Source organism: Schistocerca cancellata, chromosome 6 (assembly GCF_023864275.1).
Source record: "Schistocerca cancellata isolate TAMUIC-IGC-003103 chromosome 6, iqSchCanc2.1, whole genome shotgun sequence".
NCBI classification, from domain to species: Eukaryota; Metazoa; Arthropoda; class Insecta; order Orthoptera; family Acrididae; genus Schistocerca; species Schistocerca cancellata.
In genome coordinates, this window is record NC_064631.1 from 95,133,890 (window position 1) to 95,152,007 (window position 18,118).

Here is an 18,118-nt window from a genome sequence, read left to right on the forward strand (position 1 = left end):
GTCTGTAGCACGTCATCTTCGTGGTGTAGCAATTTTAATGGCCAGTAGTGTATGTGTCAAAATCGTATGCAGGTGAAGTGGGGAAATTCCATTTTCCTCTCTCAAGACAATTCTGAAACCATGTGAATTTTAACTTCAGGTTTCTCAAAACAGTAATGTCACCACATGTCATAAAGAAAGCATGTAAACCGTCTGAGGATGAATCACAACGATTCGAAACCTGTAACCGTACCCTATGAATAAAGGAACTGAAAGTAATTTTGTGGCTGGTGGCTGTCCCAACACCATCAATAAGAAGTGTACTTATGCCCCTTCGATTATGACCACACATCTACATTCACATGCATATGCGGAAGATATTTGGAGCTGGCTGTGATTGGACTGGTTTCAGTCTAAGTACAGTTGCGTGCGCCGTACAAGGATAGGCACTTCGTGAACAGCGCGAGATTCGGCGCACAGCTGAAGAAGAGTCGGCGGCCGGCGACATTAAGTCGGTCTGCGGCTGCTGGCTGCGGGTTCCCACGGCTGCGGAGTGGCGGCCGATGTCGCCCGCCGCGCGTTAGCCGCGCCGCGACGCTCCCGCGCCTCGCCACGCGCCGGCAGCCGCGACGCAGCGCAGCGCGCGCCCCGTCTTCCCACGTGCGACGCCAGGCGCGCCACTGTGCCCGTGGCAGCGTCGCGACAGCCCCGGGCTCCCGCCACAGCCGCTGCGGGCGACTGCACTTGGGATGGCCAACGTCATACGCTGAGCAGACCGTTAAAGCCTCTTTCACACGATCGATTTTCCCGTCTGAGAAGGATCTTCAAACTTATCTCGTCAAAGCTTGAGAAGTTCTCAACTAATCGAAATACGCTTACGGAACAAAATTAAGGGGACCACACCATGGTTCAGGTCTAAACCATCGATTTCCTGTTTTCATCATACTTCGACAGATTAAGGTTTTATTTAAGTACTCTAAAAAGGATTTTGCTGAAAAATTTTTTTCGAGCATTTAAAGAGCATTTTCCTACCATGTTTGTTTATGTGCCACGCCCACTTTTCTGTCACCCACTATTCCACATATATTTTAGATCTTTATATCCCTAACGTGCAATGTAAGGGACTTCTTTTTATTTTACTCCCGAGTGTGTTGGCTATCCTTGGAATGCAACGGACGGTATTCTTTTGTTTCTGTTGTTTGTAAACAACGCGCTTTAAAACACGCGGTTAGTTTTGCTCACGTGTGATTGCGAGTAGTTGTTGTAGAAAACTTGCTAGTATACTATGGGCAGGCAATTAGGAGAAATAAAAAATATCTGGAGGCAATGAAGAGAGATGTTTGGGCCATATTCTTCCGTACGTCCTCTACTGATGATAAGCCATGTCATGAATTGTCTCCATCAGGAGAAAATTCGTGGTGCAAATACAATAGGGCTCAGGAAACTGGAGAATTTTATTCTCACCAGCATTCTCTTCCTGATGCTGTTATTGCAGCAATTAAACCTATTTTCAGAGACTTCTCTGATCCTGACCTTCTAAGGAAATGTATGCATTGGCAGACACAGAACGCAAACGAATGTTTCAACAGCATAATTTGGAACCAGCTTCCTAAAACTGTATTTGTAGGCATGCATACAATGAAACTAGGAGTTCATGATGCTGTTATTACATTCAGTTGTGGTAATATTGGAAATAGTTGGATACTGAAAAAGCTGGGAATTAATCTTGGTGAAAATATGATCACTGGACTGCAACATTGCGATAAAATGAGGATAGCCAATTGAGACAGGTCTGCATCTAATATGGCCAAGAAAGCAAGACAAACATCAGGAAGGTGAAAAAGGAGCTGTAAGACCTGCTAGAGCCCAAAGAAGGGCCACCATATGCAGCAGGACAGTTGTAATTAACTGTAAGTAACAAATTTCAGAAGTTTTTTCCTTAAAGTCAATTTCCCACAAACTAAAATTTTCAGTACATATGCCCCATTATATCAGAAACTATCAGATAAATGAATGAAATTTTCAGAGACTCTGCATAGCATAAAAAGCCACCTCTCATAATACATTCATTAATATTTTCATATTAGGAAGTTCACAAAAAATATTGTCTGCAGAAAAAAACTTAATAAAAATGTTCAAATGTGTGTGAAATCTTATGGGACTTAACTGCCAAGGTCATCAGTCCCTAAGTTTACACACTACTTAACCTAAATTATCCTAAGTACAAACACACACACCCATGCCCGAGGGAGGACTCGATCCTCCGCCGGGATCAGCCGCACAGTCTATGAGTGTAGCGCCTAATACCGCTCGGCTAATCCCGCGCGGCAAAAAACTTAATATTTTTTGTTAATAAATTTAAGAATGTATTTCTTAAAAACTATAAAATGGATGAAGTATATTTTAACACAGTTGAATCTATTAGCATCATGTAACACACCTCTATCAAATAGTTTCTTCAGAAATGGGTCAGATACTTGCCTAAATTAACATGGGTTAGATAGGCTGGGTGTGGTCCCCTTAATGCAGAGTAATGAAAGTTCGGGAATACATTTGTCTTGGTAACATGTTTAGTGATTAACATTGCAAGGGCACAGGTTAATGTAAGTGCGAGATAAAAAATCGCAAAAGTGAAATGCTGATACATTAGTAACCGGTGTAACCGCCAGAATCTTGAATACAAGCACGCAAACCGTGCATACACTGTGTTGTACTGGTGCCGGATGTTATTTGTGTAATGTTCCACGCCTGTTGCAGCTCGTTGGTCAATAAAGGGACTGAATGGTTGTGGATATCTCACTGGAGTTGTAGTCCGATGATGTGCTCGACTGAAGACAGATCTGGATATCGAGCAAGCGAAGGCAACAAGTCGACACTCTGTAGAGCACTTTGGTTTACAGCAGCGGTATTTGGGGGAGCGTTATCCTGTTGGAAAACACCCCGTAGAATGCTCTTCATGAATACCAAAACAACAGGTCGAATCGCCAGACTGACGTAATGGATTGGCAGTCACACGAAATCGCAACTCAGACCGTAACTCCACGTGTAGGTCTTGGGTGTCTAGCACGCAGACAGCTCGGTTGCAGGCCCTCAACTGGGCTTCTGACGAACACACGGCCAACACTGGCACCGAGCCGGAATCAGCTTTATCAGGAAACAAAACAGATCTTCACCCTGCCCTCCAATGAGCTCTCGCTTGGCACCACTGAAATCGCAAATTGCGGTGGTTGTAACATTATGTGATTGTCTTATCATTTTAAATCATTCACTAATCGAGCAGTCGCTCGGCAACAGCTACAGTTAGCAAATAATGTTGCGAGAATGTAAAAGGTGAACGACCTGTGACGTAACTTGTTTATTGTCGAAGCGCCGTCAGAGATGCAGTGAGTTATTGACTTTAAAAACCGCGGCGCGAGAAAACGGACAGAAGAAGAACACTTTTACACATTTTTTTTTTTTTTTTGAGGTACGAGATATTCTCGATGAACAGTTACTCATTCTTCTCTTGTCTTCTGTAACTTGTGTCGGACGCGCATGTCTTGCCGCCGTATTATTATTGTTAAAATTAATATTGTTCTAGTGTAAAGTAAATGTGTAATACTAAAAGTGCCTAGCAGTAGATTTATTGTGCGACGTGTATGTGAAAACGTCAAAGGAATTGTTTTCATTAAGAGAAGAGCCAGTCAAAACGGCATCCATGTTAAATCCGTCATTGCAATGTAAGTTTGTCTATTACTTGCCATAAATTCAGAGTTAAATGGAACTGGTGTATGGACTATTCATTTATTATAGAATCTATGTCGCACTTCTTCATGAAATTATTTAATTTTCTATATGTTTCTGCCAAATAGAGAGTTCACAGTCACGAATTCTTTCGTCGAGTTCGGACGGAAGTTGCATGCGGCGAAATATTTTCTCCGCGCCATATTCTACTGGTAAATGCATGATAATCTACGGTCCCTTAGGAAATTCATGTTGAGCTATCCAAAATAATTATATTTTGAATAGGCATTTACTCTCCTCTGCAATGCAACTTCCGACTGATCAGACGATAAAAGAAGAATCAGCCGCACACGGTCGGCGTTCGCAAATATGTTTCCACCGCTGATTATAGCTATATGTTACAGCACAAAAGTAACATATTGTTATAATTAGAGACTACGAACGGGGACATTTATAACTATATGTTTATGTATACACATTACGTAAACATATCGTTATATGGTCTGGGTCAGTGGAAAACACGCTACAGGGCGTCTGGCTCGGAGCTGACCTTGAAGAAACCGATTTTTAACAGTTCGTTGTGGCACCGGGGTTCCAACTGCTGCTCAAATTGCTGCTGCAGTTGCAGGCTATGCTTCAGAGCCACAAACCATACACGATAGTCTCCCATCTCGGTAGTATCACCGTACATTATCGTGACCACCGCTGCCAGCAGCACGTGCAGTGGCTACATTCCTGCCAAGTCTTTCTGCAGTATCGCAGAAGGAACATCTAATTTCTCTTAGTCCTATTACAAGCCCTCGTTCTAACTCAGTGAGGTGTCCACAGTGACGTCCTTTGTCACCTTATAGTTATGCTTGACTAACATCGAGCCGGCCGTTGTCGCCGAGCGGTTCTATGCGGTTCGGTACGGAACCGCGCTGCTGCTACGGTCGCAGGTTCCAATCCTGCCTCGGGCGTGGATGTGTGTGCTGTCCTTAAGTTACTTAGGTTTAAGTAGTTCGAAGTCTAGGGGACTGATGACCTCAGATAGTAAGTCCCATAGTGCTCAGAGCCATTTGAACCATTTGACTAACATCGACTAACCACGTCCAATCTTAAAGGTAACTAATGCTCATGACCATTACACCGCGTATTTAAAGCAAATCTGATTTGCATCCTCATAATGGTGCTACTAGCACCCCTTTTAACCGTCTAGCACGAAATTTGAATAGACCTCATCTTTCAGATGCAAAGAGATTCTTACCACCTTTCGCTTATGTTGCACAACTCCTTTTTGAAGCTGCGATTTTTTTTCGTTCAGAATATTTCATTTATCTGTTACCAAACGACCGTCTGCAGCAATATATCTATCCAAAGGTTCGTATCGCATTGTTTGCTGCTTAGAAGCTTCGGAAAACGGTATTTTTATGCAAATTTTTCATTATTTACCTCTTAGCAAGTATTTGAACGCCGTATCGCCCAAGAATGTTCTGAAATTCACATGTGGTATGGGTCTGTACAGTCTCTCTAATTTTTCTTAATTATAGGCCGGCCGCGGTGGTCTAGCGGTTCTAGGCGCTCAGTCCGGAACCGCGCGACTGCTACGGTCGCAGGTTCGAATCCTGCCTCGGGCACGGATGTGTGTGATGTCCTTAGGTTAGTTAGGTTTAAGTAGTTCTAAGTTCTAGGGGACTGATGACCACAGATGTTTAGTCCCATAGTGCTCAGAGCCAATTTTCTTAATTATTATAGCTTAGTGACTTTTTTTTTCTTAAATAGGAGACAGTTTTGCGGGGAGATACGTCTGCTGCTTGAGAACAGACAATGTTCTGCACAGCCGAAAGTGAGAACTGACATTGCCCATTCAGCACTCGCTTCTGTGCTGCTGACGGTGATAGTCCAGCGCGCTAGCTTTTGAAAGCGGACTGCATCAAATTCAACTGCAATCCTCCGCACGCTACAGTTTTGGGAGGAGCAGCCCCCTCAGTTTGGAAACAACGCGGTCTGTCGCCGCCTCGTGCAGGAGATGGCCGTACGCCGGTGATTCTGCTTCCCTTTTCCCACGGCGCCGGCACTTTTAGTGTTTTTTTTTTTTTTTTTTTTTTTGCAGAATGCTTTCTCGCGCACACTCGCGCGCCGCCAGACAGATTGCGACAGCAATTACGAAGACAAACTGAATCACTGCTCACTTAGCGAGCGCGCCGCGACGAGGGCGCAATAAATGATCTAATTATTCTCGGCCGCCCTCTGCCGTGAGTCAGCGCGGGTAACGAGAGAAAGGTCGCAATTACTGCCCCGTGTTATGCCTCCCAAAGGAGGCGGCGCTCCTTCCAGCAGAGCGCGCGCGCCGGTCCGGAACGCCGCTCCCTCTTCCCATCTGTGCCCTCCGCCTCCTCCTCCTCCTCCTCTTCCTCCTCCTCCTATTTCGCGGTCCACTGGTTGGTCAGCTGCCGCACACCGCCTGTCACAAGGCCGCTCCGAGCGCGTTAACTAGCCCCGCTAAGTTGGTAAATATTCAGCACGCCGTTCATTAACGCTCGTTTACGTCTGCGGCTACGGGTCCGAAAATTTCCGGATCGCTTCTTTGTCCTACAAGATTGGACGTCTGCTGGCCTGGAAAAACAACGTTGCTGATTGCTGAATCCTGACACTGACGAACACGGAATGCAGGGCGAGAAGAAAGGGAACCGACAATGTGCCCTACCCATAGTCCATCATCATCACCATAACTACCATCAGCCATTTGACATCTATTGCGGTAGAAATGCTTTTTCCATATATCGTGGTGTTCAGTGATACACACTGAAACCTTCCCGTCGAATACGCAAAAGAAATAAAGATTGAACTTAATGCGTTTAGACGACAACCTTCCCCTCTAGAATCAAATAATTTCATTACATGGGAAGAAAAGGAACTGAACTTTTTGTGCCTTGCAGTTTTCCTGCCTGGACTTGCTTTTGACACCCTGTCTAATCTGATAGTCTTTAGCGTACACAATATTGTATGCCTTGTGCCTTTATTGGGAACAATATTAATGTGACTGATCAAAAGAAGATTATTTCGACGTGAGCACATAAGCTTACGCCGTGGCGCTTCGTACTGGTTGTCTATGCAGTGAACCTGAAAACATACATATATATTTTCCTTACCTTTTATTTTACTGGGTCGCCTCTGGATGACGTCATCTGACTGTATGTCTCAATATACTCACTCTGATCTATTGTTGATAATTATTTGGGTTGGCATTCATTTACTAGGATTGCAAGTATGTGAGCTACAACTGTCCTTATTATTCATTTACTTTTTTGATTGAGTTACTGTTGCAACATACAACGTCATTATTAAATTTAAAAAATTGAGAAAACTCAACAAAAGTTAAATGTTGTAGTTATTTGGTTCGACGAAAAATAATACGATATAGATTAAGATAAACTGATCTGTTCTCAAAATGATTTAATATAATTTTAACTCTTTATAATGATTCAATTTCTTTAGTTTGGGGATCGTTTACATAAAACAGATTAAAAATGTAACAACGAATTTACAATATGCAGTTAGCGCTTAAATAACTTTGATGTCTTAATGACGTCGATTTTTAATAATTCATAAATGATTACCAATTATACAATTATAGTATTCTTCAAGTAGTACATAGCTGGTGGTGAACAGGCGCACCGCTCTGTCTCTACACACAACTTCACTGCACACAGGTTGACTCCAGAGTGTTCTATCGACAATGATGCGCGCTTCTCGCCACGCTCCCTATGTACCAATGCGCGGGCTCTCCCGCCAACAAAGAGCTTGGTGCGGATACTTCACTGTCACCATCGATATGCAAAGAACTTAAGTAAATTGTACAAAACTTTTTTCTTAACATTTATCTTACACACCATAATTGTTATTTACCACTGCGCCATCCGGACACTGTGTGCAGTGAAACTGCAAGGACTATCTTCGCACGTCTCCCATCGGACCCAAATTCTCAGTTTATCCACACTCTACTAATGTAGTGTCCCTCTCGCATTATTCTCCTTACTCACGGCATTTCGCCAATTCCCGTAAGGGTTTGAGCGTGGTTTGTATCCACAATAAAGGGACCATTGACCGTCCTCGCCTTAATTATACACTACCGTTTGTGAAAACTGCGACACGAAGAAGGAAACGCATGAATTCAATTAATTTAATACCACAGGTTAGGTACATGACAAGTAACAAATGATTACCTTTTAAAATCTGTACATGTCCTATGAGAACTACTATTCATTATGTCGTGTGGCCACCATGCGCTGCAATTAGAGCTGCTATACGCCGTGGCATTGAATCAATAAGATTCTGAATACTTCCTGAGGGATTTCCCTCCACGCAGTTGGTATCAGAGCCCGCAAATCCGTGACACCAGTTACTGGAGGACCGTGACGCACCAGGTGCCGACCAATAATATCCCAGACATGTTGGGATGGTTCCTTTGAAAGGGCACGGCCGATTTCCTTCACCATCCTTCCCTCACACGAGCTTGCGCTCCGTCTCTAATGACCTCGTTGTCGACGGGACGTTAAACACTAATATCCTGCTCCTCCTCCCACACATGTTCAATGGGCGACATGAAGGCCAGGGGAACAATAGTACCCGTCGCTCTTCGAAGAAGGCCTGTACATTCCTCGCAATATGTGGCAAGGCATTCTCCAGTTGAAATGTGGCTTGTGGAGATGCCTGAAGCAGGGGGAGTACATCAGGTCCCACAACCTCCGTTTGGTACCGGTTGCTGTTCATAGCGCCCGCAATACGTTGCGGTTGTTGTAACCAATGGCACCCCAAACCATCACACATGGTGTTTCTCCGCTATGTCGCTTCACAATGCAGCCTTCCATGTTGCGCTGACCACTGTACCGCCGGACACATATGCGGCCATCACTCTAAGACACGTTGAAGCGGGACTCATCCGAAAAGATTACAAGTCGCCACTCAGCACCCCAGTGACGGTGTTCACGTGGCCACTGCAGTCGAAGGAGCTTGTCACTTCTGGACAATGAAAGTCGACGTAATGGCATGCGTGCAACCAGTTCAACTTGCAGCAGACGTCGTGAACCGTCGATGCAGACAAGTTCACACCTGTTGCAGTGCTCCAGCAACGAGCCAACACTGTGGGTGACGCTGTACGATCCATAATGGCCATGCGGACAAGATGACGGTCATCCCGTGCTGTGGACATGTTCCGTGATCCAGTTCTCGCTCGTCTCTGCGTACGACTTTTCCCATACGCCACACTGTCGTAGCAGCATGCCCTGTGCGAGCCAAAATGTCACGGTATGACAACCCCTTTTCCCGGAGACCGATCATTCTGCCCCGTTCTAAATCGCCCACATGCCGATATGACGTCGACGAGGCATCTAGCACTCACTGTATTGTTTCCACCTTGTGTGACAGCCTTCTAGGCGCTACAGTCTGGAACCGCGTGACCGCTACGGTCGCAGGTTCGAATCCTGCCTCATGCATGGATGTGTGTGATGTCCTTAGTTTAGTTAGGTTTAAGTAGTTCTAAATTCTAGGGGAATGATGACCTCAGAAGTTAAGTCCCATAGTGCTCAGAGCCGTTTGAACCATTTTTGAACAGCCTACAACACGAGGCGCAACGCCGATCCTATCGGACCGACACGAGAGGGTTGTGCGCAGCCTACGTGTACCTAATCACGTTGCAAAACGCGTCACGTATTGCTTGTACACCCTTCACCACTTCCACCAAGTGTCGCGTCATTCGGGTAATTCCTTCTCGGTGTTGGACTTTTCACAAACGGCAGTGTATATATTGTAAGTAGGCTGTTTATGTTTTCTTATTGGCAACGTTACGTAGCGCTCTGTATGAAAATCACTGGCTGTGCTGTGTGCAGTCTGTGGCTAGTTTGAATTGTTGTCTGCCATTGTAGTGTTGGGCAGCGACAGCTGGATGTGAACAGCGCGTAGCGTTGCGCAGTTGGAGGTGAGCCGCCAGCAGTGGTGGATGTGGAGAGAGAGATGGCGGAGTTTTGAAATTTGTTATACTGGATATTATGAACTGCTGTATATATTATGACTATTAAGGTAAATACATTGTTTGTTCTCTATTAAAATCTTTCATTTGCTAACTATCCCTATCAGTAGTTAGTGACTTCCGTAGTTTGAATCTTTTATTTAGCTGGCAGTAGTGGCGCTCGCTGTACTGCAGTAGTTCGAGTAACGAAGATTTTTGGTCAGGTAAGTGATTTGTGAAAGGTACAGGTTAATGTTAGTCAGGGCCATTCCTTTGTAGGGATTTCTGAAAGTCACATTGCGTTGCGCTAAAAAAAAATATTGTGTGTCAGTTTAAGCACAGTCTTGTATAAATGTTCAAAAGGGGACGTTTCATAATATGTGGTGCCTGTTCTATTAGACATGTGCAAAAGAAAAGGTATTACACACATATATAATATTTGCCTTATTGTGTTAAACTGTAAGTGTACGATCATATCACTTAATCAGAACAATATGATAGGAACTTAAATTTTTAAATCCGGACAATAATTACATGGAACATGAAAATCACACTTTTGTTGTCCTTGTTGTCTTGGTTGTGTTGTTGTCCAGGTGGAGTTTTAACCATTCATCATACTAATATAGATAACCCATTCTGCTATTTATCAAGTCAAAGCGCGCAAAAGTCTGCAATGGATAATATACACTTTTCTTGGTTTCGACCGTTCAGACTGGATGTTTATGAAAAACTTACATTACTGTCCCCTTGCGTTTACACAGTCCCTAATTTGTAAGGAGTCTTACGGCTGTTAACTTTGTTGAACGACTACTGAGGTTACTGTGCATCAAATAGATACGAGTATTGGAACTTTAATAGTGACAACAATTTACTGACAGATCGTGCAAAACAGATACGTGTTTCAAAGGTTACTGATCTTCAAAGTAGTCACTAGCATTGTGTATAACCCGTTACCAGAGCTGTGGAAGTCGTAAGATACTCTTAGCTGTGCCAGTTGTGTTGACAGTTCGAGCGGCGCGGTCTATTGCCCGACGAATCTGTAGCAGTTCTGAAGCGAATGCCGTGAAGTGTTTCCTTCAGTTTATAAATCGAGTTGAACCTACGAGGGCTTAAGTCAGGGGAGTGCAGTAGGTGGTATAGCACTTAGCAGCCCCATCAGTGAAACAAATCAGTAACAGCTTGCACTGTACGCGCTTGGGCATTGTCCTGCAAAGTGATGGTCAGGTGCTGCAGAAAGTGTCATCATTTCTGTCGCTATGCTGTTCATTTTTGGAACACAATCTACGACCAGCTGTCAACACAACTGGCACTGCTAAGAGTATCCTACAACTTCCACATCGCTGGCAACAGGTTATACACAACGCTGGTGACTACTTTGAAGGTCAGTACAACTTTGAAACATCTATTTTGTACAAACTGTAAACAAATAGTTGCCACTATTAAAGTTCCAACCCTCGTATGTTCTGAACGGGTTATGCTTTGAGCAAATATAATTTCTTTCTTTTCTAACCAAAGATGTTTCTGTGAAATTTTACCATCAGTGAGTCTCATCTGTTTTTGTAAATATTTCATAATGCTGCTGATGTACGAACAGTTGTTGATCATCTGCCGTGCAGCTGATATTTCGGTAAAGTCAGACAGTTTCTGTGGTTTCCACTTTGTCAAGGTTATATGCAACTGTACCGAAAAAACACACTGTAATATTGTTTTGTCTTACGGAAGAACAGTTTAATATTTCGCACCGTGCATGTAGCGTGGCATCTACATGTCTTCTCGTGTGTTACATGCGTTTACTGGCAGAACTAGAATAAAAAGTGGAAAAGGCCTTATTACAATATTCTGGATCCAAATTGTAACAGCAAAATCCTGGTAAAAATTTAAACAAGAAATATTTCCTAAGAAAAGGGACACAGTGTAACACTCGAAAGCAACAACAAGTGTGATGGTATATGAAAGTTAAAGCTGATCTAGAGGAAATAGGGAGACAACCAGAAGACGCACAACACCGAAGGATCTTCAGAACAACCGTAGTGAGATTCGTCTCTGGCTTAAACCAAAGAAACAACAAATGAGAACAACTGACGTAAAGGTTGTATGATTGGCATTGAAAAGATGCTATTGCCCTCCTCTTCGCCCACCTCCACCCCAGCTCCTCTTGCTCAATCATCGCATATATCATTCTATCAAGGGAGACACGCTTCTTCACACTTCTACTCTCTGAGCCTGTGGCTAGCGTGGTGAGGCACTAAGTTCTTTAATTGAATGCAGCTTCGTGGTAGTTAGATAATCTGTCACTGTTATCCTTAACCGTTAGCTGTAAAGGTAGCGTAGCGGAGTTCGGTGAGGTCGCAGCAGCCAATATGCATAGCCGAAGACTGCACAGGTTGGAAAGTGTGTAGAAAACAAATTAACTTTGTTGATTTTGTTGTTTGCAATTTTTTAAATTTGTTGTACTGAACATACAAGTAGTGCACGTATGTTAAATTTGGAATGATAAGGTCTACGCAGTATCAGAGAGGAGAAAATTCCATCAATGCGTTCTCAGTTTAACAAATCTTCTATTCAAGTTGCGTTATTCACTTTTTAGAGGCAGTGTTTCTACTTATTGGTACTTATTCCTTCAGACTAGCAGAGCGCTAAGCGCATACTCACCTTCTATAAACAAAACAACAAACTATATATACAGGGGTTGGACAAAATGTATAAACACCAAAAACAGCAACATATTAGAACGCTTACTAAGGCTTGGGAAAGTCTGTGACATCCAAAACAGCTTGCAGTCCTATCCGAACGAATACACACAAGTCCTGTATGGTTTTGAAGCTAATCTTACATCTTTCTTCTCGCAAAATAGTGGTACGTTCAGGTAATGATGACTGAGGCAATCACGCACCGTTCTCCCAAAAGTAGACCACGAAAGCTCAATAATAGTCAGATTTGACGACTGTTGGGCTCAGACAAGAGCGACAAATCATCCTTGTACTTACAAAATTAGTCATACACGGTATAAACGGTGTTAAAAGTGCCCTGTCGTCTTGGAACCCAGCGTGACTACTGCGGAAGCAAGACTGTGCCATGGGATGAACACGATCAACCAAAATGACCACATACGAATAATATTTGGTGGTAATGGGACCTTGCAGAGTAGCGAAGTGGCCCATGTGGTGAAAAGACATGGTTGCCCAAATGGTTAATGAAACCAGCCTGCCAGCCGCTGTGGCCGAGCGATTCAAGGCGCTTCAGTCCAGAACCGGGCGGCCATTACGGTCGCAGGTTCGAATCCTGCCTCGGGCATGGATGTGTATGATGTCCTTAGGTTAGTTAGGTTTAAGTAGTTCTAAGTGTAGGGCACTGATGACCTCAGATGTTAAGAGCTTGGAGACATTTGAACCATTTTTTGAACTCAACCTTATCTGACTCTTGGGACATAAACGCGGCCAGAAGTTGGAAGCAGTGTGAAATAAGACTATTTCGACCGACTGACGTTCTTCCATTGCTCCAAAGACCAGGGATTATAGCTTCTGGAACACGTCTAGCTAATACGAGCAGTTGCATCTCTGATGAGCGGTTTTGGACATCCGGCTCGTCCTGCATTTCCAAGGTTATGGAGCTCACTTCACGTTGTTTTTTTGGTGACAGGGTACGCGAGTGTGACATTCTGTTCTGCAATGACTTCTGCAGTTGTCGTCGTCCTATTCTTCGCCAAAATCCTCTTCAGTGACCATGTGTCACCATGAATCACACCCAAACCTCCAGATGCCAGACACTCAGATCGGTACCAAACGTTGAATGCCGATAGAGTATCAACCAAATATCTGATTCTGAAAGGTCTCTGTTGGATTCCTTTCATGTTAATTTCTAAAATCTGTTGTCATTTACGGCATAAATTCCTCTTCTAAATTTACTGTGGTGTTTCTGACTATCTGGGAGGAGACTGAGCAGTGAAACGTGTTACTTTTACACATAAACAAGAACGATCTGTCACACTACTACACTTTAAAACACAGCTTATATGTAATTCATGTCACACAGTCTCATACGAAACCTACATCCGCTTTCTCTTATATGCTGTATATAATAAGATACTGTCATCCCCCTTCCCTTCTGTGTGAGAGGATGAATGAGCAAATGTATTTCTAGTTGCATGCTTGAGGGTAGCAGACAAGCCTGTCTGCTAGAGAACAGTAGGACCAACTTCGGAACAGGTAGCTACGCTTTCAAAAAGCAAAGAGGTTTCTATCCTTAGTATGGTCCTGTCTGTCCCTTGCCATGTTGGTATAGGAAGCTGCCCCTCTGGCCACTTCCGTTTGTAGTGGGGAGCCACCCTCAGGAAGGGACCAAGTCTGTCTGTCCGTGGCGAGCGTCTGAAGTGGTAAGATCTCCGGCTAAGCGCGTGTCTGCTAAGTCCGTAGGACAATGGATTTCTTAAGTTCAGCCTAACTGAAAATTTAATCACCTTTAATTCAGGTTTAGCTCTAAAATATCTAATGTTATCTTAAATTGCAGCGCAGTGTAATTCTCGTGTGAAGTTCAGAATATATTCCGGTAGTTGCTTTGTCACTACTTTGTGAGTAAAGTGGAACCACGTGTTGATCAGTAACTCTAACTAAGTTCATCAATCTTAAATGCGAATGTGCATGAGATTATAACGTCTCGTCTTGACAATATTTTTCAATATAGCGACTTTTCTTTATGTTCAACCCACGTGGGGTGTACTTTGTGAAACCAGTACCACGTGCTTATACAATTGTTTGACCCATCAGGTTAATAGTAAGACAATAGTAACCAGTTCGGGGTTTTTCTTTTGTAAATTGCTTTCCGATCTAATTTATTTTAATTATCAAAATTATTGTGGAGTTGGTAGTGGTTAATTTTCTGTTGCATATGTTTCAACGTTCTTTGTGTGTTGTTTTATGAATGCAGTGTTGTATGCAGTCTCCCAGTCTTGGCTCCATATTTGATGTGTTCCGTAAGATTACAATCTCACATTTTCACAATCCTAAATAAGGCACCAGTTTAGTTAGGAATCAAGTTTAATATGCTGAAATTTCAATGATCAATGTTAAAATAAATTTCCAAATATAAACTGATTTATTTCTATTTATTTAAATTCTCTTTTATATATATATCACCGGTTGTCGTATGACTATTAAAAGATTATAATTAATGTTGGTCTGGTTGGGAATTTGGTAAGCTAGACTGGATACCTGGTGAAACAGTTGCTCAATAATGCAAGGTTAACTTCCCCAGACAGCTCACAGCTTTTAACCCGCTTTTATTGTCGATCAGCACCGCTTTCATAGCAAATTAAAGCAACAACGTTAGAATGCATTTCGTACTACGTGCTGTCGTCCAGTAGAACGGGCGTAAACGATAATTAAAAGTAACGTCAGAACTGCGGAGCACAAGAAAAGCGTAACTGTGAATACTTGTATACCGTAGCTTCTGTGGGGAAGTTGGTAGAGCTCTGGATCGTCGTAAAAAAGGTCCTGGGTTCAAACCCCAATGAGGACTTTTTTTACTGTATTATGCGTGAAAGTGTCATAAGAGACAACATGTTTAGGCCACGTAAAGTGCTGTTTGGAGTTTACAGTGACGTTCTCTTGGCAGTCTGTATGCGAAGAAGTGTGTGAAGCAAACTGCACATAACAGTTTCACGGGTAAACAGTTAAAAAATAATTGTCACCAGTGGAGTTTGTACCACCTCAAGCCATGCCAACTTACACATTTTCTTGTGCTTCGTAGTTCTGGTGTTTCTTTCAATTACCGCTTATGCATGTTCTACTGGACAACAGCACATAACACGAACTAAATCGGAGTTTTGGTTTACCTTTGGTAACAAACTGAGTGTCTGACATCTGCAGGTTTTGCTGCTAGCACCAACTTCCGTCCGCGTAGACACTTAGCGATTGATCTTGTTCCGCTTTCCCCGCATGCGGTCTAAATCTCGATTGCGGTGCCTCACGGAACACTTCGACTATCTCGGTTGCGGAAGCACCCATAATGGCTGGTCCCGACGGAGGCTCAAGTCCTCCCTCGGCTATGGGTGTGTGTGTTTGTCCTTAGGATAATTTAGGTTAAGTAGTGTGTAAACGTAGGGAGTGCTGACCTTAGCAGTTAAATCCCATAAGATTTCACACACATTTGAACATTTTGAAGTACCCACAATACGACCACCAACAACTTGCCCACGCTGGAATTCACTTAGCTGTGACATAATGCACTCACAACTGCACGGAGCACTGTTCTGACCTAGACTGACACCTACAACGCACTGAGGACTTTGCAGAGGTGCCCTTCGTGGACAAATACAACAGCGTAAGCTGCAGGTCAGCATCTTCATTGATGTTCAGGTATTTATTTATCACAGTGTTTACATTTTTTTTCAGCCCCTGTAAATCTCAGTTGTTTAAGGGGCTCCGGAACGCCCTATACTTGCAATGTTAAAATAACGCTTATAAATTACATCTTTCCTCACAAGGTATTTGAGGTAGGAAGTTGAACTTTTTACAGATTATTTATTGGAATATGGGCTACAACTTAACACAGGGATTTTACAAAATTTTAGTTCAGTTATTAAAGATGATTTTTTTTCAATTGTAATGAAAATTCACAACATTTTTTTGCAATTTTTTATCTATATATTCAAAAATATACAGTTTTTTCGAAAAAGGCTGTGTTAAATTATGCAGAAGGTTCTGTGTAACATTTACTGAAAGTTTGAAACAAATATGTTTGGAAGATCCTTAGAAAACATGTAATTAGTATGAGAAAATAAAAGTTTTGGGAATCGAGCGACAAAGATTGGATTAGCGTTTTAGTGCATTCCAGGTCCATAGGATGGATTATCTTCATCCTCTGCAAACTCCTCCTCCAGCTTCCTCTTGTTCCTCCTCCTGTTTACTCTTCCTTGTATTTCTAGACTCTTTACAGCCCTGTCTGCAGCCCGAAGGCGTTCCTTGTCTAAAGCAAGCATCGCTCGTACCATGTTAGAACCTATCTTCATTCCCATATTTCTAAATACCTTGCACCTTACAATGTTGCCATCATTGAAAGTCGCAACAGCAACTTTACTTTTACTCATTATTATACTTCAACAAAACAGAGACTCAAGAAACAGAATTAATTACGAATATTTTCGAGATAACGACAGAGTAAATAAACATGAAACAATCGACAATCACACCAGCGATATATATTGAACATCACAGGTTAGCCACAACACATACTTTATCTCACATCACTAAAATGTACCTGATGAACACGGACGTTAATAGTAACACCATTTGACAGCAATTTAACAGCGCCACAGTGGGTCACGCCCATGTAGAACACTTTTCAAAAAAAAATTTAAATATAGTTGTAGTCTTCGGAATTGAATAAATTATATATCTATTAAAAGGTAATAGTCTGCAGATTCAGAAAACGCAAAAAAGTAAAAATTGAACTTTTCATGATTTTGAGCCTTTCCGGAGCCCCTTAAGCCAGTGCAGGACGAAGAGCGGCCGTCTGCCTGTAGAAGCGCAAGAGTCCGTGCGACACGGAGCTCGAGCAATGCTGCTCCCTGTTTCTCTGTCCCCCGCCCGTGACGCTCAGAGGAGGCGGTGGTGGGATTCGCTCCACGCAAGCGGGCGTCGGACGCCGCCGCCTTTGAGCGCCCACCCCGTCCCGGCCCGGCCCAGGTGTCTGCGGTCTCGCGTTACTAATGCCCCTTCCCGGGCGGCGGGATTTACAGGCCGAGCCGGCGCTGCCGCGCGAATTCTAATTCGTGGGGCGCCGCCGCGGGGTCTGGGGCGGCGGCGGCGGCGGCGGCGGCGGCCCCTTAATGAAACGTCTCGGCGCCACCTGCCGCTGATTTGCGGCCGCCGCCGAGCGGTGAGGCGGCGCGCCGGCCCTAACCGGGAACCTCTCCAGGCGCATCCCTGGCAAGTTCTTAGCGGCTCACCGGCGCCGTCCAGCCGTAGGACACACGCCGCTCCCACCACTCGTAGCGCTCCATGTCCTTTCGTCCCAAGATGACTCCTCTCCTGTTCATTTCGAAAACAGGCTGCTAAACCATAATGATTACCCCAGATATCTAGGCGTCACCTTTGATAGAACCCTAACATTCAAGGAACACCTACGTAATACAGCCGCAGAACTTAAAACTCGAAATAATATCATACAGAAGCTATGTGGGACTACGTGGGGCTCTTCCGCGGCTGTACTGAGATCTTCGGCTCTGGGACTTGTCTACACAACAGCAGAATATGCCGCACCGGTATGGCTAAACAGTAAACACACAGGCTTGATCGATGCTCAACTAAACTACACAATGAGGATGATATCAGGAACAATAAAGCCAACGCCTTTACACTGGCAAGACCTGAGTCGAAACAAGGCCCCCGGAGTAGACAACATTCCATTGGAACTACTGACGGCCTTGGGAGA

The 18,118-nt window shown here is 43.7% G+C and overlaps 1 protein-coding gene across 1 annotated transcript; it reads right to left on the reverse strand.

Moving 5' to 3' along the window:
- Positions 1–486: 486 nt before the first annotated feature.
- Positions 487–17,608, reverse strand: LOC126088167 (vasodilator-stimulated phosphoprotein-like). Its single transcript, XM_049906290.1, has 3 exons — positions 17,472–17,608; positions 5,976–6,145; positions 487–722 (listed from the first exon to the last, which is right to left on the reverse strand). The coding sequence occupies exons 1-3, from the start codon at positions 17,606–17,608 to the stop codon at positions 487–489; spliced, it is 543 nt and encodes a 180-aa protein (XP_049762247.1).
- Positions 17,609–18,118: the final 510 nt, after the last annotated feature.